This window comes from Pituophis catenifer, unplaced genomic scaffold (genome assembly GCF_029215685.1).
Source record: "Pituophis catenifer annectens isolate HBS135680 unplaced genomic scaffold, rPitCat1.0.hap2 SCAF_2, whole genome shotgun sequence".
NCBI lineage: Eukaryota > Metazoa > Chordata > Lepidosauria > Squamata > Colubridae > Pituophis > Pituophis catenifer.
The window spans coordinates 190,883,925-190,910,958 of NW_027256882.1; the positions used below are offsets into that span (position 1 = coordinate 190,883,925).

At 37.7% G+C, this 27,034-nt stretch overlaps 1 protein-coding gene across 1 annotated transcript in view; it reads right to left on the reverse strand.

Annotated features, from left to right (window-relative positions):
- ADGRL3 (adhesion G protein-coupled receptor L3) overlaps positions 1–27,034 on the reverse strand; it is a 425,730-nt gene that overhangs the window by 269,150 nt on the left and 129,546 nt on the right. Inside the window, exon 5 of the mRNA XM_070938393.1 lies at positions 21,689–21,798. Coding sequence (XP_070794494.1) covers positions 21,689–21,798 — 110 coding nt within the window. The remainder of the gene's footprint in view (positions 1–21,688; positions 21,799–27,034) is intronic.

The following is a 27,034-nucleotide window of genomic DNA, read 5'->3' on the forward strand; positions in this document are numbered from 1 at the left end:
TGTTGAAATAAGGGGCCCTTGGTGCTCTCTGAGCTTGGTTGCTTTCTTGCAAATGTTTCATACCCAAATGATTTACGAGTTCTGGTTTCTTACATTCACTATCCTACTCTTATCCTATTAATCTCAACTAATAGTAGCAAGGAAATAGCTGGTTCCTACTGTTTTACTAGGTTTCTGCTGGACTTTTGTTTAAATCTAATGTAAAAAATAGCAGTAGCAGCAATTACAACAATGCAGTTGTGATAATGGACATGGTTTTGTTCCAATCTCACTACGAAATAATCATCTTTTGTTAGGTCAGGGTAAATTCTTTGAATATGGGTATTTACGACAAAAGCTTAAAATGGTTACTGAGTTCAGAAATATTCCAAGCTCAAAATGTTTTTCACAACACTAATAACCACTGCACTGTTTTCATGATGATTATAGATTAATAGATCAATCAATATCAATAAAATATTTCCAAGAAATTATACTACAGCAACCAATCTATAGTCTTCTCTATTCTCAGCTTTTAAAAGATTGGAACCACATTTTTCTCTGATCACTAACATATTACTTGGTTTCCAAAATTTATATATAAAAATAATGATACAAGTTCACAAAATGTTCATCAGGCTTTTTCTTGTATCCTAGGATACAATTAATCAGGCTCCACAAATTTGACTCATTCACTAGTTATTGACTAAACATATCTCTTTTAATCTCAAATTAGAATCCTGCTCCTTCTGTCTGTCCATCACAGATTTCCTGGGGGAACACAAATTCCCCTAGACGAGGGGGCTGAACCAGAGTAATTGAGTAATGCTATTTTTTATAATTATGAGTTAACATTTTGCTATCCTCATGAAGCAACTGGTATATTATTTCTTTTTCTTGCTTTTGTTGTTCTTACTATTCTTCATTAATCTTTACTCATTGTGAACTTTTGCTCTGCAATTCTTTATCTGTAAATTTCCTTAGTGATCTCTTTAGAATCACAGAGTTGGAAGGGGCCATTGGGCTATCAAATACAACTCCCACTATTTAAAGCATTTAAAGATTGAAAGCATTAACTAGAGATGGTTGCCCCTTTTCTTGAGCACATTAAGTAAACAGGGGATCATCATTAACTGGATAATTGGTTCTACCATCAAATTACTGCTAGAATGCTCCATTAAAATGCTTTCTTGTGATTTAAATTGATTGTCCCAATTTCATACGATAATAGAGAAGAGCCCTTACTTTTTGATATCCCTCCAAATATTCCCCCAATTCTCTCCCAATTCAGTTTTCTCTTCATCTTACTAAATGTACCTTGCCTCCTTTGTCCTTTATCTGTTTGCTCTTTTCCGTTTTCAATATTTATTAATCGTTTTGTACAGACACTCTGATTTTTTTTCCTTTACCATTGGGAAACTATTTGCTGCCTTGGATTTAATATTGCTTTAATTGAAGCACTCCAAACATCCTGAGCTCATTTACCCACTAGCTTCTACTATCATGAAATCCTAATTAGCTTTGTTTTGATGGAATTAATGTCAGCACTCTCAAAATCCAGTCTACTGAGCCGCGGTGGGGCAGTGGTTAGAATGCAGTACTGCAGGCTACTTCTGCTGACTGCCCGTTGCCTGCAATTTGGCAGTTCAAATCTCACCAGGCTCAAGGTTGACTCAGCCTTCCATCCTTCCGAGGTGGGTAAAATGAGGACCCAGATTGTTGGGGGCAATAGGCTGACTCTGTAAACTGCTTAGAGAGGGTTATAAAAGCACTGTGAAGTGGTATATAAATCTAAGTGCTATTGCTACATGTTTGCCTGCATTTTAGTTTTCTTTAAAATCAAGAACTTCAGCATTTTGTAGTCATGGTACCTTTATATAAGTGTTGTGCCCCAATTTAGGATTGGTTCTTCATATCTTGACTGATATCAAAACAACAGCTGCTTATAGTACTGAACTGATTTTTGATTTTACTTCAGGTTTACTAGAAACATTAGCAAAGTTATCTTCCCTTGAACTTCTATGGTATTGTAGATTTGTGGGTGATTCATTTTTTTTTTTTTTGTTCATAGGAATTCCTGTTTCTATCTTACTGCTCAAATCATACTACACAGGTTCATTCCTGTAGAGCAGCGGTTCTCAACCTGGGGGTCGCGACCCCTTTGGGGGTCGAACGGCGATTTCACAGGGGTTGCCAAAGCCCTCTCTCGCCCCCCCACGCCTTCACTCACCCTCACTCTCTGCTCTGTTGGATCGCCGGCCGTTCGTTTACCCCGCCCACTCCCAATCTATTGCTGCCTCCTGAGTCCCAGCTGATGGCTAGAGGAAACAAAACTGTTTAAATTCTTGCCGCAGGGCTTCAAAAGGCCGCCTTATAGCCAGTGGTGGGATTCTGCCGGTTCTAGGGGGTTCGGCTGAACCGTTTGTTAAATTGGTGGCTTGCCCTGCCCCTCCGCACCACTATTTATTGCCAATAAATAGTGGTGGGCGAGGGGCGGGCGAGCCAGCAATTTAACAAATGGTTCGGTGTTTTTTTGTAATTTTATTGGCCCGCGGAGCTTCAGCATAGGCTAATTAGCCCTTGATTAGATCGGCTCCCAACTCTCAGCTGATTTGCTCTCAGCTGTTTTGCTCAGGGCTCTGCTGCTTGCTGGAGCAGATTTTTTTTCCCCTAGCTATGCTGAAAAACGAAACTGAAACTAAAGCAGGCTGTTGGCTTTGCTGTTGCTGCAACGTTGCAAAATTAGGCAGGCAGATTTCTTTTCTTTTTCCTCACCAAAAAAGGTAGGTGCAAACAATGGGAAATTTAGGGAAAAAGAGGAGAGTTCAAGATTTTAAAACACAAAAGAAAAAAAGCTCTATTTAACTAGGGAATTGTAATAATTGAGATACTATTAATTGTATATTGTGTTGAAAGCAGAAATGGTTAAGTTGTGGTTTGGAGGAATATATGGGGGAAATTATTTGGTTTATTATTATTGGTAAATATAATTAATTGATTTGTAAGAAATTGGATTGCATGGAAATAATTGGAATATTCATGTTCATATTGATTAATATACAAAAAAGGTAGTTATATAACTAATTGATTTATATTAAAATGCTGAATTTATATTAAACAACTAATATTACATAATTAACCAATGTGAGGATGGATATAAAAATAGATGACAACGGGAAGGGGTATAATATAGAATAGAAGGGAAAAATTGAATTTGATTAAGATTAGAGATGAGGATGAAGGGTAATATTGGTTTTTTACAAAAATAGATGAGGAATAAATATGGCAAAAAGGAAATATAGAAATTGTACATTTAATTGAAATGACTAAACACTGTTTAAATTTGTGAACCGGTCAAATACTCTGTTCAAAGAAAATACATTGTATGTTTGTATGTGTGTTTCTAATTATTGTTATTTATTCATATTTGTTCTCTCTTATTCTTTAAAGTATAACAATTCATTCTTTATCTTAATATCTTTATATCTGTTTGGGGTTGGCTTTCTTCCCTTTCATCTTTTTTATTGTACAGCAATCTTTCTCCTCAAACCTACCACCTCTCTCTTTTCTTTCCTTCTTACTTTCTCTTCCTCCCCCTCTTCTTCTCCTCCCTACTTCCTCTTCTTTTCTCCTTCTCCTCCTCTCTTCCTCCCTCTCTTACCCTCACTCCTACTATAATTTCCCTTCACTTCCTTCATCCCTCTCTATTGCTGTATCCTTTTATGCATATGGACTACTCAGAGGGCTGAAAAAGTGATTTCTGACTGGTCCTCGCACTTTTGACCAGTCCTCGAACTTATGACTGTCCTCACATTTTACGTTTTTGCCCTATCTTGTCACCATGGTGAAGAGAAGCAGTTGTGAAATGAGTGACATGGTTGTTAAGAATGGTACAATGGGCATAAATGATGACCAGTCATAAGTGCGAAGACCGGTCAAAAGTGCGAGGACCTGTCAGAAATGACTTTTTTCAGCCCTCTGGGTAGTCCTTTTGTGCACATGGACTACTCAGAGGGCTGAAAAAGTTATTTTTGACTGGTCCTCGCACTTTTGACCAGATCTCAAATTTACGACTATCCTCACATTTTACGTTTTTTGCCCTATCTTATCACCATGGTGAAAAGAATCAGTTGTGAAATGAGTTATATGGTTGTTAAGAATGCTGCACGGGCATAAATGTGAGGATGGTCATAAGTGTGAGGACCAGTCAAAAGTGCGAGGACCTGTCAGAAATGACTTTTTTCAGCCCGCTGAGTAGTCCCTATACACATAGCCATGGCCACCCGGTCACATGACCAGCTAACCACGCCCACCCAGTCACATGACCTCCAAGCCACACCCACAAAATAAGCCACGCCCACAGAACCGGTAGTAAAAAAATTTAGAACCCACCCCTGGTTGGGGTCACCACAACATGAGGAACTGTATTAAAGGGTCGCGGCATTAGGAGGGTTGAGAACCACTGCTGTAGAGTTTTGCCTCTTGTAAGTGAATTTTTAAAAAATAATTTAAAACTATAGTAGCTTGTTTTCTTGCAGGGAAAATTATTATTATTAGAAACAGGGCAGACAATATGAAACAATAGGAATTCCTGGAGTTACTACAAATACCATCTATAATCAATATTGTCTTGTGATTTGAGACATGAGGAATTTGTCCTTAGTGAGAGAAACAGAGATAATTTATTATTCTTCAGAAATAAAAAAAAATAAATAGAAATCAGCTGAACATTGTAAGAAGGGAAATACACTTTAGCAGGCCTGTGGAATGTCTCTATTAGTGACTAAAGGCTATATTTTATTCAAAAGGAATAGAAACAAAAGCTAGGGAACAGTTACACGTCTGCTCAGAAATCCAGTGAATTTATTTGGTTATACTGTAAAAAGACTCTGGGTTAAACTAGAATAAATAAAAGCAATGCCTTTGTTAGAATCCACCATGATTTACCCAACCAAGATGCAAATTATTGCTTCTTAAAGCAAATTGAAAATCTCAAATATATATATGGAGAAATGGCTGAGAGCGCTCAGTTGCTCCAATATTTGAGGGGAGAAAAGTTCTGCCAAGTAAGGTCCTTCAAGGAAATGTGTGGCTTATCTTTCTGTTCCAGAGACTGAAGTAAGAAGCAAAGGATCCCTGATTTGATTCTACTCAATAAAGTATAATTAATTGAGGAAGCAAAAATAGTAAGAAGTGATCATTTAATTCTGAAATTTTTAAGTTTAAGAGAAGCTAAAGCTAAGTGTAATTTAAAAACGTATTTTGAAGAAAAGAGAATCAGAATGTTGATGAGAAGCTAATAGAAAAGGAAGTTCAAAATGGTTTGGAGTCTTTTAATTTGGAGAAAAAATGGAGAGAAACAGGAGAGACCAATGTAGCTATACCAGAAGAGAAGATCTGAAAAAAAAAAGACATATATAGGAAATAGAAAGAGGGCTAGATCAACAAGGATTAATATGGAGATATATTCTGGAACTGGAGCAACAGTGGCAAGAAAGATAAATCGCAGAATGAATTGTAGTTTGTTTTTGAAAAACATTAAGAACAATAAAAAGAAAAAACCAGAAAAGAATCAATATACAGTTGCACAGGGAAGTGGCAAAATGCTAAAAAGTAACAGGAAAAAAAGTGTTATTCAACTATTTTAGTTCAGTCTTTTCTAACACAAAGTTAGGTGGTATGACAGGAAATTGTAAAAAGTAGGATGAATGATGAAGAGGCATGACTGAAATGTTAAATAAATATGGTCAGTGAAAACCTATTTCCGAGGCCAAATGAATTGGATCATACGTAGTTACTGAAGAAATTAGCTGTTGTCTGGATGAATCTTGATGAAATTGAATGAGAAGACTTCAGAATTAGTTGCAATTGTGAGATAAGCAGCTATATTAATAAATTAATAAACAAATAAACGCAATGGTCAAAACACAAAAGCAAAAGCAAAAATACAAACAATGCAGAGTTTAAAGAAGGAAGAATAAGAAACAGCAATGATGGAGGAACGCTTATGGGTCCAACTCATGATGTTGGTTATGACTTTTAAGGCCCCTTAAACCATCTCACCTCATGAGATTCTGTCCCCCTCATTCAGTGGTGGGATTCAAGTAATTTAACAACCGGTTCTCTGCCCTAATGATTTCTTCCAACAACCAGTTTGCCAAACTGCTCAGAAAGTTAACAACCGGTTCTCCCGAAGGGGTGCGAACTGGCTGAATCCCACCACTGCCCTCATTCCAGCTGAAGGGAGATACTGCAGACCTGCCAATCAAGGAATTTCAGTGGGTTCAGGAGAAGAAATTTTTCTGCTGTGGCTCCCACTCTTTGGAACATCATGTCCCTCAAGATGTGATCCATCCTCACCCTCACCCTCCTGGCCTTCTGTAAGAGCCTCAAAACCTGGTTCTGTTGTTTGCCTTGGGACCTGATGGGGCATTCCACACTAAAGGTGGTTAGTGCACTAGGAAGTAGTTTCTACCCACCCCATTGCATTCTGGCGTTTAACTATTTATTTTTTTGTTTACTTTACAATTTAGTATTTTGATGTTTGCTTTTATGTTTTAACCTGCCCAGAGTGACTGGTCATAAATTGAGGATTACCTCAACTTGTCTCACTTTGTTGACTTTGAGCCAGTCTGTTTTGCCATGTTTTGTAATGAATGCAATCTCCTGTCCTTATGAAGAAATGGAATCCCTCTTTTCCTAAGGACATTTCACAGCTTGATAGAACTGAAGGTCTTTCTATAATCAGTGAAGCATATACTGATTTCAGATCAAATCAAATATTTATGTTAAACACATGCTGATTTCTTTTTTGTATTTTTTAAACTAATCTAGAATGTATCAGCAGGTAGAGTATGAAGGATGTCCTTATCAGAGACATGAATGAGTTGTTACCTAGGCAAAAGGAACTGAAGTATCTTTTAAGTCCAGCAAAATAACTTTCAGAAATAGATTCCTTCCTGTCAGGCACAAGAAACCAAGAAGCCAGGACAGAGTTCAAAAGCACTGCATGTTTATTCCATTGAACCTATTCACAAGAATCTGATCTACTATTGGTCAATGCAAATTGTTCCAGGTAAGAGCCAATGAACTTCAAAGAAGGCTGGACTTAGATCTCTTTCAGGGGTCTAGAGACTCCAGACTGAGGATGCATTTGACTCGTCTTCTAGCTCAGCCTGTTCATCTCCTACAATCCCTAATTCAATGAATTGTAGGAAGTAAGAGGAGGCAAAGTAAGCCTTGTAAGATTCTGCTACGATAGCTAATCTCAATAAAAATGGTTTTAGTCTTCCTGGGAATTCATTTCCTGGTCTGCTCCATCTACAATGTCTTGTTCTTTTGTCTTTTCTAAAGCCAGCTTCAACATCGGACAGCTCCCTTTTCATGTAGGGCTCTAATCAGTAGTGGGTTCCACTTACTTTCGCTACAGGTTCGGGACTGTAAGCGCGAGAGAGAGCTTTGCTCGCGCATGGCACTTTTGCACATGTGAAGAACCTTCTGCACATGCGCAGTGTCCATGATGACATCTGGGTGGGTGGGCGGAGCCTCCTGCCCCTGCCACTCCCAGTTCGGCCAAACTGGGGCGAACCGGTAGAAACCCACCACTGGCTCTAATCTGTATTGGATGATCCTAAACCAAACCTAGTATTTTGCTAGTTTATCAAATTAAGGATATTGTACAATATTTTGCATAATCTGTCCTTTCTTTGGTATTGGTACACAGATTAATCACTTCCAATAAATTGGCCATCATGTTAACTATGTACTGTAATTCTGTACAGAGATGTTGACATCTAAGATGTCTTAGAAAATACCCCCTATTTATAAGTAGCTCTAAGCAATAAAAGATTATGCTAAATCAGCACTCCAGTCATTAGTAAATCAGAAGGCTACAGGAATTGATGTAATATATACAGAAATATGGCAAGCAACAGAAGAAGAAACTTAGAAAGTTTCTAACCAAATATGCCAGCAAATTTAAAGAAATCAGATGGTTGTTTCCAACAAAGAAGCATTGGTCAGATTTAAGCAATCTACGCATCAGAATCAACACTGATATAATGGCACATAATCAATAATCAAGCATCCATCCAAATTCTTATTTATTTAATTTATATGCCACCCATCTCACTGTCTAATAGCTCATTATTTTTGTAAGAAGAGGAGGCAAATATATATAAAATAAAGAAAAATCATTTTAAACTAGTTTTGTAATTTTATGGAGGAAAGTAAACAATGTAAAAATAATCAAATTTTAAAAAATGCTTACCCAATCAAAAAAAATGTGGATGATGCCGTCCTAAAGCAATGCAGATATTGTGAACAGGCATAATTAGTAATGATGGTAATTACTTTGACATCTGCTGGAAGACACATTCTGCTCAGACAATCCTTCCAGTGATTTCTTAGATGATTGGAGCAATTTTATCCTTTGGAGGACAAAGGAAGCCAAAAGAGGCTCAACTATTTTGACTTGTTACAAATCAATAGGGAAAAGGTAGTCAAGGAAATGAAAGTGGACTAGCTGGAACACTAGGACAAAATTAACATTTAAGACTGGAGCTTTTACTTTAACAGAAAGCTGAGTGCAATATAGAAGCATATTTTGGACTTCAAAAAGTGGGTTTGAATGAATTCAGATAAATTTTGTAGGTATTTTGTAGGTATATTTCATCACAGGTAATAGGAAAAATGAATTTCAAGGTAAAAGGGAGTACACACTGATCAAATAGGGAGACCACTTATCTAGAGAAGTGGTGGACTTCTCTTCAGAAACATTCTAATATGGTAGTATTAATCCCTTTATGGTTTTCATCCCAAGAAGCTTATATGAGAAGCGAAATGATATTTAAGCAAAAATAGTTAACATATGCTGATCTGCTAAACTTTTCCCAAGGAGAATTTAAATTTAAAACAAGAAAAAAGGTAAGAGTTGGAAGGCTTTACACTCCATTGGCTTCTCTATGATGAGTTAACGGAAAGTTTTAAGGTTGATAAGAAAAATTATGAATCTGAAAATGGTAAGACTGAATTTGATGTGGAATTGTGTACAAATTATGATCATATATTATTGCTAAGATGTACAAACCTTTATTGAAAATGGATACAGACAATGAACAAGTTAAAAACTGTATGATAAAATGGGTAAAACATTTTGGATATAATATAGTTGTATCAATGGTAGAGTATATGAAAGAAAGGGTTGAAATTTATATTTAATTATAATCTTTAAAAATAATATATATATATTTTTAAAAAGATGAGTTGCTAATATATGATGCTAGATAAGCTGTCAAAAACATACAAGGGAATTTCAGATATTTGTTGGAAATGTAATCAAACGGAGGGTACACTTTTAATTTTTGGTGGACGTGCAAGAATGCTAGAAAATATTGGGATTACATATATATTCTGATTTAATAGATTTTAAAAGTGAACATTTTTCTTTGGGGTTTAATGAACAAACAAGTGGAAACATCTTATGGAATTTTGCTTTTATATATGATAAAAAGGGTCCCATTTACTGTTTTCCATGGGAAGCTAGCTAGGACCCTTGTCGTGGTTTAGAAGTGGATCACAAGCATACAGAAGATCCAAGGCTCAATCTTGGTCTTCCATCATTCCAAGAAGGTTTGAACATTTCAGCTTCTGGCTAAGCTGTTAGGCTTAAGCAATAAGCTCTCTAAGCAGTTCTTGTTCCTCTTGCCTTCCATACAATGATCAAAATAGTGTTGACATTTAATCAGCTTTAATTAGTACTAGCCGCACTGCAAGGTTACTCAATGTTTCATAAGCATCTGGATAAATCCTACATAATCCGATTGGGCAGTCATCCACTGAGAAAAAGTGTACTCAGACAAGAAAGGTCACAGCCACAAGTTCACAAGAAACACTCTAGGAGATGGGTGGAAAATTAAGTGAATGACTGTAAGAAATACATAAATGGTGGAAAACTAGAGCGAATAAGATGAATCTGTGTACCTTGGTAGAAAGTTTACTAAATACGGGAAAGTGGATAGAGAAATTTTCTGAAGTGCAAATATTGATAAGAAAGGCAATGGGTGATTTGTTTTGAAGATTGATTGTTCACTGAAAGAAATGAAAATGGCTGTGCATAAGAACGTGCTTCTGCCTACTTGTTGTATGGAAGTGAAAACTGAGTATGACAGGAGAAGTAAACAGGAATGGGTTACTTAAGTCTTGGTGAGAACCCAAGAAAAAGTTTGGAGATTAATCTGTGCTTATGAATGTGGACTGAACACGTGAGTGACTAGTATGAAAGAAGTATATTGAGATTGTGAGAGTAAAAATGAGGCTCCACCTGCAAAATAAATAATACTGCAGGAGAAGTAGTAAATGAGTCTAGGGCAGGGGTGTCAAACTTGCAGCCTGCGGGCCGGATGCATCACTTGCTGGCCACCCCACCCCCATTTTAGCAAAGGGGAAAAAAGTCACGATACGTCACGTGATGACAATGTGACGATGCAAATTTGACATCCCTGCTCTAGGGGAAGGGGAAGATTGAGGAAGTCATGGTTTGATAGAATTGGGAAATTGGGAAAAAAATGCAGTATATGAATTGATGTACAGTCATGATGGAACTAAGAATGATTTGTAAAAAATAGAAAGATAAAGTATAGCGAATAATAGTGGTGCAAATGATTATATGTATATGCTATGTTTATGTCATATGTATGTATGTGAATATATTTATATGTGAATGTATTTCATATTCCATTCTCCATTTTTAGTGTTTTAAGCATGATCTAGTTCATACATTATGCCATTGGTTGTATTTGTTTGCTTCAGAAATACATTTCAAAATGAAAGTCTATGAAAGTATGAACTCTTTTAATATCTTTCTAAAGATATTACTAAACACTATTCTTTTAACAAAAATACCCTTATTTTTTCCATTTCATTCCAGTATTAGCTCCCTATTCTTCTTCCATGTTATCACAATAGACCTTGGCAACAGATGAACTTTGATTTAAAGATGAATCGGGAGACATTTCTTTAAAAATAAAACATTATATAGATTTACAAAGATCAGTGTCTTGAGTAAAGCTATGCACAAAAAATCAATTTGCACATGCAGTTTCTTAGGTGAGAATCAGAAACAGTTTCTGATTCCAGAGACCTGTGAAGGAGAAAGCGAAGAATGGCATTAAAAAGATATTCTTTACAAATGCTAACAGATTTCTCAAGGGAATAACATAGATTTCAGCTAATACAAACAATGATTGTTCTGAGAAGAAAATGGGTAAAGGAGGGGAGAAATGCAAACAAACACAGTTGTTCCATGGATTGAAGGCAAAGACTGAAAAAAAATCTGTCTCGCTATGAAAAAAGTGACAAAATTTTGGTTACTGGCAGCGGAGAAAATAAGTACAAAACAGGTTTGAAATATTTAACAATTTAAAAGATTATAAAATGTGACATATTATTGTACCAGATGACTTATGAAAACTATATTTTGATAAGAAGCCCTGATACATATTCAGCAGGATCTAGGACAGCTTGCTGTGGCCAACACGTCGTGGCCATCTTGCCATGGCCATCTCATCCTGGCGAACTCAGCATGACCAGTTCACCATGGGAAAACTTGCTGCAGCCAACTCGCCACAGGACAATCCACATGGGATAACTCAATGCAACAGATGTTGTATACCACTGTTTCTTCAACATTATTTCAATTTTTGTCAATGGAAATAATATTGAAGAAAGACTGGCAGATAACATTTATTGTTTTGAGTTATTCTGTATGGAGTTGTCTCAAGGTGAATTGTCCTGTGGCGACTTGACCACAGCTAAATGGCTGTACTAGGTTGGTTGCAGTGAGTTGACCATTCCGCACAGCACATCAGAAATGAGGCTAACTCTACTGATGAATTCTAGTTCTTCTGTTTTGCATTGAAAACTATATTCGTAACTCCTCATTTCATTTATAACTACTGACACAAAAAACAGTAGCTGTTAGGCCTTTTACTCTCTGGATAAAATTCAACATATGAGGGACAGAATGAAGTTGCACTGGTAACTTCACTGAAAAGCCAGCTTCCATGTCTACAGTGAAATAAGTAGGTTCTAGATGGAAACGTTTGCTAAGATTATGATTTATCTGTACATGATCAGCTGTATTTTCCAGGATCAACTCCAGGGAGTAGAAAAAGGGGCAGTTTTGGGGTATGCAACACTGCAGTATAAGCCCTGTCCTTTCTGTACATGCATGCACATTCAAAATGTATGTGGCTTACATCTTAATGCTCTGTTTGCCATCCTGAAACCTCATTTGCCCCATTAACATTCCTGGTTTCTAGACATCCCTCATGGAAACATAACACCTGAACAAGATCAGTGTCCCCCTAGGAAATTGAAATGCTTCCTATGACAACATCCTAGCTTTGGCAGAGCACAATATTATTCTAAAGCAGCAGTCCCTAACCTTTCTGGTTCTGTGGATTGGCTGGTGGCAGCAGCAGAAGCAGCAATGGTGGAGAGGGGAAAGTTTTGTGCAAGTGGCAAGTGCGTGACATGAAATTTCATTTGCGCAAGTGGGAACTTCATGTCTGAGCGTGCATGCCTGATGCTGGCACAAATGGAGTTTCGCATGCTCATCTGCTCACCCGCTGCTTGCATGGCCCGGTTCCCAATGGGCCACAGCCGGGGGTTGGGGTCCCTTATTCTAAAGCATCTGATAAATTGATCTTCATGTAAAGAAATTATTTTTTTTCTATCCCAAACGATGTTGCTTTATGATTCCATTTATACAAAAGCATAACAGGTAAAAAGTAGACCTCATCTATTTGCATAGAAGAGCCAGCAAATCAAAGCATAGCAACTTCCCAAACTGCTCAGGTTTCACATAGGATAAGTGCTTTGAAGATTTCTAGCGTTCTGTATTTCTAGTCTCTGAGCTCTCAAGATTCAAAGCTCTTTCAATTTGCCTATTCCTGAGTCAAAGGGACAGTTTAAGGGAGATGGGTGGTTTCTAAATTTGATAAACAAAATAAAAAATAAAAGTCCACAATACAAGGCCTAAGATCTCCCTATTCAGACAGTGTATGGTTTGTCAGGGCATTTAGTGTGACTGCTGATAATCCAACATAACAAATATGTTTTGGGGATCCCTTGGAAGAAGAAGCCTAGCAGGAGCAGTAGTGGGTTTCAATTTCGGCTGCTACCGGTTCGCTCGTGGGCGCACGTGCAATGCTTCTGCACATGCACAGAAGCTTCTGCACATGCACAGAGATGTCCAGGTGGGTGGGCGGAGCCTCCCACCGCCACCATATCGGTTCACCCAGTCCGGTGTGAACCGGTAGCAACCCACCACTGAGCAGGAGATCTTAACTTATCCCCTCAAATCTACTGCTTTTGGTATTTATCTTTCTCATGACAGTTTTGTGACATTTTTGGATGTGCAAAAACTGGCTGTTTTGTGGGGTACTACAGACTGTGGAAGGCTATGTCAAGTGTGAAAATGAGTCATTCTACAATCTTGTGATGCTCTGGAAGTTGCAGTTATATCCTGTTATGATACTGCCAGAGTAGACATAAGGAAAAAGTTGGCATCTAGCCAGTTACTTCTCTAGAAACTTTTAAAGACAATTAATTGCCTCTTTAAGAGCAAACAATCATTAAAAAATATTTTTTCTTTTTAAGAAACAGACTTGACAATGAGTGAAATCCTATCTTTCCCAATACAGTATTCTGTTGTTCAAGAAGAGAACAGATTGTTTTAGTTATTTATGATCAATCATTTGAAGGTGAAAAGATCACAGTATTTAAATACCCTGAACAATAGGAGGTTACTGTATTTGAGAGGGATGGTGGTGGTGGTTGCCCAGGGCTGGATTTTCCTATAGGCTAACTAGGCTTCAGCCTAGGGCCTAAAGATCAAGAGGGGCCTACACAGTAGTGGGGTTCTGGGGCTTCTAGGGGGTTCGGCTGAACCCTTTGTTAAATTGCTGGCCCGCCCACCCCTCGCCTCCCACCCGTGCGGCGCCAGCCTACCGTAGCTAGGGGTAGGCAATTGTGGCTCTTTTACAACCTGTGGACTTCAACTTCCAGAATTCCTGATGCAGCTTGGCTGTCTCAGGAATTCTGGGAGTTGAAGGCCACAGGTTGTAAAAGAGCCACAATTGCCCACCCCTTCCCTAGCCTGAGTTCCGCTGCCTGGGATCCACGTGGGCTGCCATGTGGTTCCCCACCGGCTCCGGACTCAAGAGAGCAGGATGGAGAAAGCCGCTTCCACGCCTTCACTCACCCTCACTCTCTGCTCTGTTGGATCGCCTGCCGTTCGCTTACCCCGCCCACTCCCAATCTATTGCTGCCTCTGATGGCTAGAGGAAAAAAAAACTTCAAATTCTTGCCGCGGGGCTTCAAAGGGCCGCCCGAGAGCCAGTGGTGCAGCCGAATCCTTTGTTAAATTGCTGGCTTGCCCCGCCCCTCCGCACCACTATTTATTGCCAATCAATAGTGGTGGGCGAGGGGCGGGGGAGCCAGCAATTTAACAATGGGTTCGGTGTTTTTTTTGTAATTTTATTGGCCCCCGGAGCTTCAGCATAGGCTAATTGGCCTCCCGGCTCTCAGCTGATTTGTCTCAGCTGTTTTGCTCAGGGCTCTTCTGCTTCCTTGCAAAGAGTGCTGATTTTTTTTCCCCTAGCTATGCTGAGAAACGAAACTGAAACTGCTTTGCTGTTGCTGCAAGGTTGGAAAATTAGGCAGGCAGAATTCTTTTCTTTTTCTTCACCAAAAAAGGTAGGTGCAAACAATGGGAAATTTAGGGAAAAAGAGGAGAGTTCAGGATTTTAAAACACAAAAGAAAAAAAGCTCTATTTAACTAGGGAATTGTAATAATTGAGATACTATTAATTGTATATTTCTGAAAGCAGAAATGGTTAAGTTGTGGTTTGGAGGAATATATGGGGGAAATTATTTGGTTTATTATTATTGGTAAATATAATTAATTGATTTGTAAGAAATTGGATTGCATGGAAATAATTGGAATATTGTTTGTTTTATGTTTATGTTTTATTGAATTTGTATACCGCCCTACTCCCGAAGGACTCAGGGCGGTGAACAGCCATAAAAATAAAACATGGAAATACAAAATTTAAAATAGAGATAAAACAAATTAAATAAATTTGGCTGAACCATATTTAAAACCCCAATAATTTAAAACCAAATTTAAAATTCCCATTTAAAAGCGGAGAAGTTTAGGTCAGGCCGGCTTGCTGGAATAGGAACGTCTTAGGAACGTCTCACCAGGCTCAAGGTTGACTCAGCCTTCCATCCTTCCGAGGTGGGTAAAATGAGGACCCAGATTGTTGGGGGCAATAGGCTGACTCTGTAAACTGCTTAGAGAGGGTTATAAAAGCACTGTGAAGTGGTATATAAATCTAAGTGCTATTGCTACATGTTTGCCTGCATTTTAGTTTTCTTTAAAATCAAGAACTTCAGCATTTTGTAGTCATGGTACCTTTATATAAGTGTTGTGCCCCAATTTAGGATTGGTTCTTTATATCTTGACTGATATCATAACAACAGCTGCTTATAGTACTGAACTGATTTTTGATTTTACTTCAGGTTTACTAGAAACATTAGCAAAGTTATCTTCCCTTGAACTTCTATGGTATTGTAGATTTGTGGGTGATTCATTTTTTTTTTTTTTTGTTCATAGGAATTCCTGTCTCTATCTTACTGCTCAAATCATACTACACAGGTTCATTCCTGTAGAGCAGCGGTTCTCAACCTGGGGGTCGCGACCCCTTTGGGGGTCGAACGGCGATTTCACAGGGGTCGCCAAAGCCCTCTCTCGCCCCCCCCACGCCTTCACTCACCCTCACTCTCTGCTCTGTTGGATCGCCGGCCGTTCGTTTACCCCGCCCACTCCCAATCTATTGCTGCCTCCTGAGTCCCAGCTGATGGCTAGAGGAAACAAAACTGTTTAAATTCTTGCCGCAGGGCTTCAAAAGGCCGCCCTATAGCCAGTGGTGGGATTCTGCCGGTTCTAGGGGGTTCGGCTGAACCGTTTGTTAAATTGGTGGCTTGCCCCGCCCCTCTGCACCACTATTTATTGCCAATAAATAGTGGTGGGCGAGGGGCGGGTGAGCCAGCAATTTAACAAATGGTTCGGTGTTTTTTTGTAATTTTATTGGCCCGCGGAGCTTCAGCATAGGCTAATTAGCCCTTGATTAGATCGGCTCCCAACTCTCAGCTGATTTGCTCTCAGCTGTTTTGCTCAGGGCTCTGCTGCTTGCTGGAGCAGATTTTTTTTCCCCTAACTATGCTGAAAAACGAAACTGAAACTAAAGCAGGCTGTTGGCTTTGCTGTTGCTGCAACGTTGGAAAATTAGGCAGGCAGATTTCTTTTCTTTTTCCTCACCAAAAAAGGTAGGTGCAAACAATGGGAAATTTAGGGAAAAAGAGGAGAGTTCAAGATTTTAAAACACAAAAGAAAAAAAGCTCTATTTAACTAGGGAATTGTAATAATTGAGATACTATTAATTGTATATTGTGTTGAAAGCAGAAATGGTTAAGTTGTGGTTTGGAGGAATATATGGGGGAAATTATTTGGTTTATTATTATTGGTAAATATAATTAATTGATTTGTAAGAAATTGGATTGCATGGAAATAATTGGAATATTCATGTTCATATTGATTAATATACAAAAAAGGTAGTTATATAACTAATTGATTTATATTAAAATGTTGAATTTATATTAAACAACTAATATTACATAATTAACCAATGTGAGGATGGATATAAAAATAGATGACAACGGGAAGGGGTATAATATAGAATAGAAGGGAAAAATTGAATTTGATTAAGATTAGAGATGAGGATGAAGGGTAATATTGGTTTTTTACAAAAATAGATGAGGAATAAATATGGCAAAAAGGAAATATAGAAATTGTAAATTTAATTGAAATGACTAAACACTGTTTAAATTTGTGAACCGGCCAAATACTCTGTTCAAAGAAAATACATTGTATGTTTGTATGTGTGTTTCTAATTATTGTTATTTATTCATATTTGTTCTCTTTTATTCTTTAAAGTTTAACAATTCATTCTTTTATCTTAATATCTTTATATTTGTTTGGGGTTGGCTTTCTTCCCTTTCATCTTTTTTATTGTACAGCAATCTTTCTCCTCAAACCTACCACCTCTCTCTTTTCTTTCCTTCTTACTTTCTCTTCCTCCCCCTCTTCTTCTCCTCCCTACTTCCTCTTCCTTTCTCCTTCTCCTCCTCTCTTCCTCCCTCTCTTACCCTCCCTCCTACTCTAATTTCCCTTCCCTTCCTTCATCCTTCTCTATTGCTGTATCCTTTTATGCATATGGACTACTCAGAGGGCTGAAAAAGTTATTTCTAACTGGTCATCGCACTTTTGACCAGTCCTCGAACTTACGACTGTCCTCACATTTTAAGTTTTTGCCCTATCTTGTCACCATGGTGAAGAGAAGCAGTTGTGAAATGAGTGACATGGTTGTTAAGAAAGCTGCACGGGCATAAATGTGAGGATGGTCATAAGTGTGAGGACCGGTCAAAAGTGTGAGGCCCAGTCAGAAATGACTTTTTTCAGCCCTCTGAAAAAAGTCTATGCACATAGCCACGCCCACCTGGTCACATGACAAGCTACCCACGCCTACACAGTCACGTGACCAGCTAGCCATGCCCACCCAGTCACATGATTGCCAAGCCACACCCCCAACTAAGCCACGCCCACAGAACCTGTTGTTAAAAAAATTGAATCCCACCACTGGTGAAAGGGCCTCATAAGTGGAATAGCCTAGGGCCTCTTTTCATGTAAATCTGGCCCTGTGGTTGCCTTTTTAATTTTTGTGGGGTTGTTATTTCAGGGTTGGCAGCAAGCAGTGTAAAGAAGAAAGGAATAGATTCTTAGTTACCATGGCAACAAACAAGGAACTCAAGGCCATAAATTGATCTAGGATACCAATCTGTTTGTCACCAAAGTGACTCTCTCTTTAGCTAGTACCATTGAGTTGAAAAACCTATACTGATCTCCAGTGCTTCATATATACAATACAGTTGAAGATTTTAGTTCTAATCTTTAAAGCACTAGTTCAGGGGTTGGCAAACTTAAACACTCAAAGAGCCACTTGGACCCGTTTCCCACAGAAAAAAAACACACCGGAACCACAAAACCTGGCTGGGCGTGGCCAACTCAATGTCACTCATTCACCCAGTCATATGACCTCCCCAGCCATGCCTACCCAGCCACAAAACCATTCTGTCTCTCTCCCCCTCTTCCTATCTCCCCCTCTCTCCTATCTCTCCCTCTCTTCCCCTCTCTCACCCCTCTCTAGGTATCACTCTGTATGTGTCTCTATGTCTCTCTCTCTCTCTCCCCCTATCTCTCTCTCTCTGTGTCTCTCCCCCTCCCTTTGGGTGACCGCCCTCCTCCTCCCCCTCCTCTTGTGATGTCCTGGACGGCTGTGGCTGAACCAGGAGCGTGTGCATGGGTGGGGAGACCCTCCCCAAACAAGCACCAAAGCACAGCAAAGGCACCCGCGGGGTGAGCGGCTGCTCGATTAGGAGGGTCTTAACAGGATGGGGCTTCTTTCCTGCACTAATGCTCCAGCCATCGCCTTGCAGTTTCATCCCCCACCCCCAGCAGCTCTTTGGCTGAGTGTGGAAGGTGCGAACTCCAGCCTGAAGTGGCAGGAAGCAAAGGCTGCCTTACGTGCAAATGTGGCGCGAAGGTAGGTACAGAGCAGCTTCTCTCCTGCACTCTCCTCCTCCTCCCACTCTCGTGATGCTCTGGCTGGGTGTGGCTGCGCCGGGAGCATGCATACACATGGGGAGACCCTCCTTAAGCAAGCCACTGCCCACCCTGTGCGCACCTTTCCCGAGCTTTGGCGCTCACTTGAGGAGGGTCTCTCTGCACGTGCGCATGCTCCCGGCTCAGCCACAGCTGGCCAGGGCATCACGAGAGTGGAAGAGCCACACTCAAGGGGCCAAAGAGCCACATGTGGCTCGCGAGCCGTGGTTTGCCGACCACTGCACTAGATGATTCCTTGTCTAACCAACTGAGGACCAGAATTTTAGTACAAATTTCTTACAGTAACTTCAGCAAAAGAAATCTTCTTAAATATAGCTTTACCTTTGGAGGAACAACGCAGCACAAATATGTTTGTTGATATACAGAAGAGAACATTTTCTTTTATTATTCCTAAACTATGGAATAAGAATCTAACTCCCCACTATTCTGCCTTGAGGAAAGATGCTCAAGACCTTAGATTTGTACAAAATATCAGATTAAATTAAAATGAGGCTGGGTAGTTGAATCAATCAGAACCCATATTTGCCTCTGAATGTTGTGTAATGTTGGTTATCGTATTAATAAAGATGAATTTATTAATAAAGATGAATTTATTTGGACAGGACATTTTAAGTGGATGCAATTTAGTGTGTTACCCAGTATTTGAATTGAATTAAGTTGATTTGAACTTTTTGTAAAACAACACTTAAACCATTTTAAAAGGCCTTATTAGCTCCTTTGCAAACCCTGTTGATCAAATGGCTCAGTATAAATTGAGATAGACAGATAGACTGACCATATATATAGTGGGTACTGTTTATTGTGGGAATGATGCAATTTCTTTTAGTAGTAAAATGGGCATGACCACAACTCAATTTACATATGTATTCATTCAGTTTCCAACTCAGATCTGCTCCCTTCGTTCATTAATTAACCTTCAAACACTTTCCTTTCCCCCAAAATGACTCTACTCTGAGAATCTTCAAATACTTTTTCTTCTAGCAATGGCATTGTTCTTCTAACAAGTTAATCCTATACACAGCTGCTATTTGTTTAGAAATAAAATCTATAAAATCAGTGGGGCTTATTTGCAGGTGGATGTATATAAGATTGCAGCCTAAAAATGTTTCAGATATTACCCATTTAAGAAACATTTCATTTTAAGAAATATTCTCAAATATTATTAGATAGATGAAGAATACATTATAAGCTGAAAGCCAGTTATCAAATATCAAAATCCTACAATTGTGAAGGAGTAAATGCAAAGTTGTTCAAACACTAATGTTTGAAATTGTTTTACACTGAAAGAAGATATGGAAGGATTGTTCTAAGAGTAATTACCGAAGAGCAATGCAGAAATGATATTTTCATACATGTCATAACAAAAATATAGATTTTGTTAATAATTAAGCAATAATTAAACTACAATAATTAATCAATAATTAAACTACAGGCAATAATTAAACTACAAATTCATGCTAAGTACTGCAGAAGTTCCCATCTCTTTATATAAGAAAAAGAGTCCTGGAACAGACCAACATTTTATTTTTGCCTCTCAACTAATTTTCAACACAGGTAGTCCACACTTAGCAACTGCCTCTTTTAGCAACAAGGACAATGATGAAAAAGAAACTCTGTGACCAGACCTCACATTTATGAGCTTCACAGGTCTGTAAATCAAAGGAAAGCTGAAGGAAGAGTGTAATCCCAATTTTGATGCTAAACTAGGACTACCTGTATTGACCAGTGAAATATCTGTGGATCCCAAAAGAAAATATGGAAACAATCTTCCTTGCTTGTCCTCTTTCAGAAATTGGAATGTTGAAATACAGGTAGTTCTCAGTTTATAACTAGGACTGGAATTTTGGTTGTAAGTCACTGCGGTTGTAGGTTGAATCATCATGTGACCAGATAAAATTTTATGATCATTTTTCAAATAGTCATAAAGTGAGTCACTGTGGTCATTAAGCAAATCATATGGTCATTAAGAAAAACATGCTGTCATTAGTTTGAATAAACTTTCCTCCATGGTGGCTTTTGTCAGAAACCAGCATTAAAAAAAAAAGCAAATTGTGATCAGGTTACTGTGGGACACTGCAAATGCACATAAATGTGAGCCAATTGCCAAACATTCAAGTTGCAATCGTGTGACTGAAACAAGGTGTGTGCAACATTTTGTGACACTCAGAAGTGCATTACAGGCCGTAAGAGTAGTAACTTTGGACTGTCTTTATACAAACAGTCGTAAACCAAGGACTACCTGTATACTACTTCATAATTAAAGATTCCATTTACTTTTCATAAGGCTATAATTATTGTGAAATAAATAAAAATATTGGGGATGGGGAAATGGAACTAGATGGCTTTCTGTTGAGAACCACAATTCTACATTAGGCAATTTCTTTACTATGCACCATTGCTCAGTTTAGGGCTCAGTGGCTCAGTGGCTAAGACGCTGAGCTTGTCGATCAGAAAGGTTGGCAGTTCAGTGGTTTGAATCCCTAGTGCCACGTAACGGGGTGAGCTCCCTTTACTTATCCCAGCTTCTGCCAACCTAGCAGTTTGAAAGCACGTAAAAAATGCAAGTAGAAAAATAGGGACCACATTGGTGGGAAGGTAATAGTGTTCCGTGTGCCTTTGGCGTTTAGTCATGCTGGCCACATGACCACGGACACATCTTCAGACCGCGTTGGCTCTTCGGCTTTGAAATGGAGATGAGCACTGCTCCCTAGAGTTGGGAACAACTAGCACATATGTGCAAGGGGAATCTTTACCTTTATTGCTCAGTTTGTCAGAAGCCACTTATGTGAGCATGAAATAACCTAAAAAAATTGAATGCTAACAATTATAGCTATTTGGTATTCAGATCAGTAATAAACCACTAACAATAATAGCAACTACAATAGTAATAATATTACATACTGTAAGGGACACATTCATATTGCACTTCCAAGTACTTGTAAGTTCCTGGACAAGGATCAGGAAACACATCTGGGCCAGCAACCACTGCACATTGGGTCCGGTTGCTACACCTGAAAAATGAAAATAACAATGAGAATACAAATTGGAGTAACATAGATAATGATTCCAAAGCCTAGGCAACATTCAGGCTAATATTTCATTGAATTCAAACATATTATGACTACAGTACTTTAGAAAGATTCAGCCTTTTTCAAGACAAGCTTGATTCCTGGTGATTTCAGACATGTACCCTTGGATTTTTCTTAGCAGCAATACTGCCATCTGTTAAAAGCAGAAAATCCTCCAATTTAACTCCGTAAGTTTGCTTGGTCTGTCTGTCTGTCTGTCTGTTTGAATATACAGTATTTTATATAGCTATAGCTATCTCTCTATCTATTTATCATCCATCCATCCATCCATCCATCCATCCATCCATCCATCCATCCATCCATCCATGAAAGCTGCCTTGATACCTTAAGGGTATACCACAATAAAAAAAAAAGAATCAATATAATAATAATAATTTATGTCTAGAACAGGAAATTGCTTCTATTGTATTGTTCTTAAACAATTATTTATCCCAAAGGTGCTTTTTTTCCCCAAGAGGCAACTGGACTTTCTGGAAACCTGGATGAGAATCTCCATAGAAAAACAATTATTTAGTTTTCTAGTAAAAGTACCTAAACTGATAGCAAAAAGTTTAATTTAAAACAAAATTCAAATGCACTATTTTAAAGATGATAGGTAGACAGACAGACAGACAGACAGAAGACAGACAGACAGACAGATAGATATAAAGATAGTTATAGCTATATAAAATATATTCAAATACCAATTCAAAACGCTGAAAGCTAATCAACAAAAATACAAGTCATTATTTTGTGCCTGAAAACAGAGCTGTAGATGGAATCAAGATAGTCAGGGTCTTAATTGTTATGCTTCAGATCATACTAGTAATCAATAAGATAAAATGGAATAAAAATAATAAAATGATAGTCCAAGGTGACCAGTTGGCTTTGTGCTCAAAGAGGGAGTAGAATTCTTGGTTTCCCAGTTTCTAACTTGATGCCTTAATCATTACACCAAAGTGTATCCTATGACAGTCCCCAACCTTTTCACATAATTCACAATTCACTTAACAGCTGTCTTGCTTAGCAACAGAAAATTGTGGCTCCATTGTGGTTGTAAGTTGAGGACTACCTGTATTTGAAGAATTTTTACATTCCCTGCAAAAACAAGTATTTTTATAAATATCTCAATGCAATTTCATTTTGATGTTACATTTTTAAAAAAAATAGTGCATGTATGCCCTAGTTATTAAATGGCATCCTGATTATTAAATGTCTATAAATTATGGTTAAGTACATTTTTATACAGCTAAAGTATCTCTCTGTATTTCATAGCTTTTATTAAGTTTTGACCATAGTTTATGGACTCAAAATGAGTAATTCCTTTTTTATTTTTCTGCTAATTGCCAATCTTATAAATATTTACTACTATTTCTATAACAGTTACCTAACATATATTTTATCTCATATAAAGTCCTTATTTACTACCATGTTTTGAAATAGTCACAACTCCACAAACAATCTGTCTCTCAACATATCTTAGGCAACATTTCCAAAAAATGTAATAAAAGGTTTTTTGATCAGCTGTAATACTATTTTTCTTTCTTTTTCTGTCAAGGAATTTAAAATATTTCACTATTCTAGTTGCTTTTGAATTAATTTGCATAGATAAGAACATAAGTATCTCAGCAACATAGGTCTCAGGGAATGTAAAAAGGTATAAGTTTAACTAAAACACATAAATATAAATGTTTCCCTTTCCTTCTCCATATATTAGCTATTTCATCTGCCAGAAAGCTGACCCAATTATGCCATATGTTATTGCCAATCCCCTATCTCAGTTACTCAGTTTTTCCAAAAAATGACATAAAAGCTTTTATTTTCTCTTTGATGTATAGTTGCAGTTTATATTATATTTTCTATTGTGCCAGAAAAAAAAGCATTTTGTTTATCTGTAATATGAACAAAGAATCTGTTTATTTGCCTGAAATCTGAAAGGTATAATAAACAGGCAATTCAAGGGATCTGCTTATTTGTTTGTTTGTTTGTTTATTTACTTACTTATTTAAATGTATTAGTAGTGGTATTTTTATCATAAATTACGATTATTTCTTTTAAAATCAGTGTAGTTAACCAATGTATGAAGGAAACACACCACAATAGTAATGGGGGACTTTAACTACCCTGACATCAACTGGGAGACACTCTGCAACAAGTGGGAAATCGAACAGATTCGTGACTCACCTAGCTGACAACTTCATCACCCAAAAGATTGAGAGGGCAACTATGGGGCAGCTATACTGGACCTTATTCTTACCAACAGCAAAGAAGTGATAGAGGGAATTGAATTTGCAGGAATTTTAGGGGAAAGTGACCATATCATATTAGAATTCAATAAAGCTAAGGCTTTGAACAAAGTAAGACTTGCAACAAATGTTAAAACAATAAAAACAGTTTCTTTCACCAAAATAAAAAAGAACAAGGCAAAAGTCAAAGATTGGTCCACTAATTGGAGAAGATGACAAAGAAGTAACAGGCAGTAGAAAGAAAACAGAACTGCTTGATTCATACTTTGCATCTGTCTTCATGCAAAAAGAAAACAATACTCAATTCACGAAAAGCAGAACTGTAAATGACAGGTTAGGAATGCAAATTAAAATATGCAAAAATAAGGCAAGAGAACACCTGTTATCTCTACATTGATTCAAATCATCAGGTCCTGATGGATTACATCCCAGAGTTCTGGAGAAACAGATAGATGTGATTTCAGAACTATTGAAACATATCGTTCAAAGTTCTTGGAACAAATCCAGGAAATTACAGACCAATCAATCTGACATCAATACCTGGGAAGATCTTGGAAAAGATAACCAAGTAACAAATCTGCGAACACCTACAAGTAAACAAAGTTATAACCAGTAGCCAATATGGTTCATGAAAAACAGATCATGCCAAATGAAACTGATTTCATTCTTCGACCAAGAGACTAAATCAATGGATCAGTGAAATGTTGTGGACATGGTATACTTAGATTTCAGTAAAGCATTTGATAAAATAGACCACAACCTACTTCTCGGCAAGCTAGAAAAATGTGAAATAGACAACACTACCACCAACTGGCTGACAAATCGTACTCAATATGTAGTCCTCAATGTAACTACATCTACATGGAGGGAAGTAAGCAATGGGGTACCCCAAGATTCCATTTTGGCCCAATACTCTTCAATATCTTCATAAACTATATAAATGAGGAATAAAAGGGGAACTCATCAATTTTGCAGATGACACTAAGCTGGGAGGAATACCTAACACACCAGAAGACAGAAAAATCTTGACAGACTTGAACACTGGGCACTATCTAGCAAAATGAAATTTAACATAGATAAAAGTAAGGTGTTACACTTAGGCAAGAAAAACCAACTGTATAGGCACAGGATAAGTGAATCACTTAAATATGGCAAACAATGTGCAGAAGCATCAAAAAAAGCTGATAGAATCAGGATCACGTGAAGTTCTAGTACTACTTTTACAAAGTCTTAATAAGACCACACTTGGAATAGTGCATCCAGTTTTGATAACCACAATATAAAAAAGATGTAGAGACTCTGGAAAGAGTGCATAGAACGGAAACTAGAATGATTAAGGAGCTGGAGGCTAAAACATATGAACAACGGTTACAGGAATTGGGTATGTCTAGTCTATTGAAAAAAAGGACTAGGGGTGACATGATAGCAGACAAGATGAGAAACAATGGTTGGAAACTAACTAAGGAGAAAAACAACCTAAAACTAAGGAGAAATTTCCTAATCGTGAAAGCAATCTATCAGTGGAACAGCTTATCTTCAGAAGTTGTGGATGCTCCATCACTGAAAGCTTTCAAAAAGAGAGTGGACAATAATTTTCCTGAAATAATATAGGATGTTCTGTTTGAGCAGGGGGTTGGACTAGAAGCCCCCCAAGGTCCCTTCCAACTCTATTATTCTATGTTCTAAAACATCTATAGTACTAAAAAAAACAGAATTTATTTATTTTTACTAATTATACTCTGCCATCCAGTAAACCTTCAATTCCATCGAGATGCTCCAACTCTTATTACAAGGTCATAAAAAGGAAGGTTTTTTTAATACTCATTTCCATAGGATATTCAAGGAAAGAGTGAGCTGTGTTAAATTTAATTGGTTTGACACTTAACTTGCACTAACTGCCATGTTTTACTAACTGGCTATTCTAACAAAATGTTCTACAGTCAGAGTGGTGAAAAGATTATTTTCTGTTAGATTATTTTCCACTTCTTCTTTTTCATGGTACTTGAGAAATGAGTCATAATAGTCTTATGATATTAATGCAGTCACAACAGTCTTATGACACTAATGCATTCCACGGTTCTCTTTATTTTTTAAAAAAATTGTTTTCAATAGACAACTCACCTGAGTTTTAGTTTTAGCAGAAACATATCTTTCAATATTAATTTCATTCCTAGACTAAACAATAAAACTAGTAAAATTTTCTATATGTATTAAGTAGAACTTCTAAGCATTTAAGCATTGATAGCATGTTTGGCTCTGCAACCAAACAAGACAGACACAGACTTCAATGGATAATTAGAACTGCAGAAAAAAACAATTGCTACCAACCTGCCTTCCACTGAGGACCTGTATATGGCACGAGTCAAAAAGAGGGCTGTGAAAATATCTACAGACCCCTCGCATCCTGGACATAAATTGTTTCAACTTCTACCCTCAAAACGACGCTATAGGGCACTGCACACCATAACAATTAGACACAAAGACAGTTTTTACCCGAATGCCATCACTCTGCTAAACAACTAATTCCCACAACACAGTCTTATTTACTAAGACTGTATTACTATTATTCTTCTCATCCTTCCTATTAGCTATCTCCTCCCACTTATGACTATAACCATGTTGCTTGTATCTTTACGATTTATATTGTTTTATTTGTTTCCTAGTATGATTGGGTTGCTTATTAGTAATCTATGACTATCATTAAGTATTGTATCTTATGTTGCTTGATGAATGTATTTTTTTTCTTTTATGTCTTTTATGCACCAAAAACAAATTCCTTGTGTGTCCAATCACACTTGGCCAGTAAAGAATACTATTCTGTTCTGTTCTGTTCTGTTCTGTTCTGTTCTGTTCTATTCACATTCTCACATACTTTTTATATTTTGCATATAGAAATGATTGAAGCTTCTGAGAGAAACACTTTTTGCAATTTG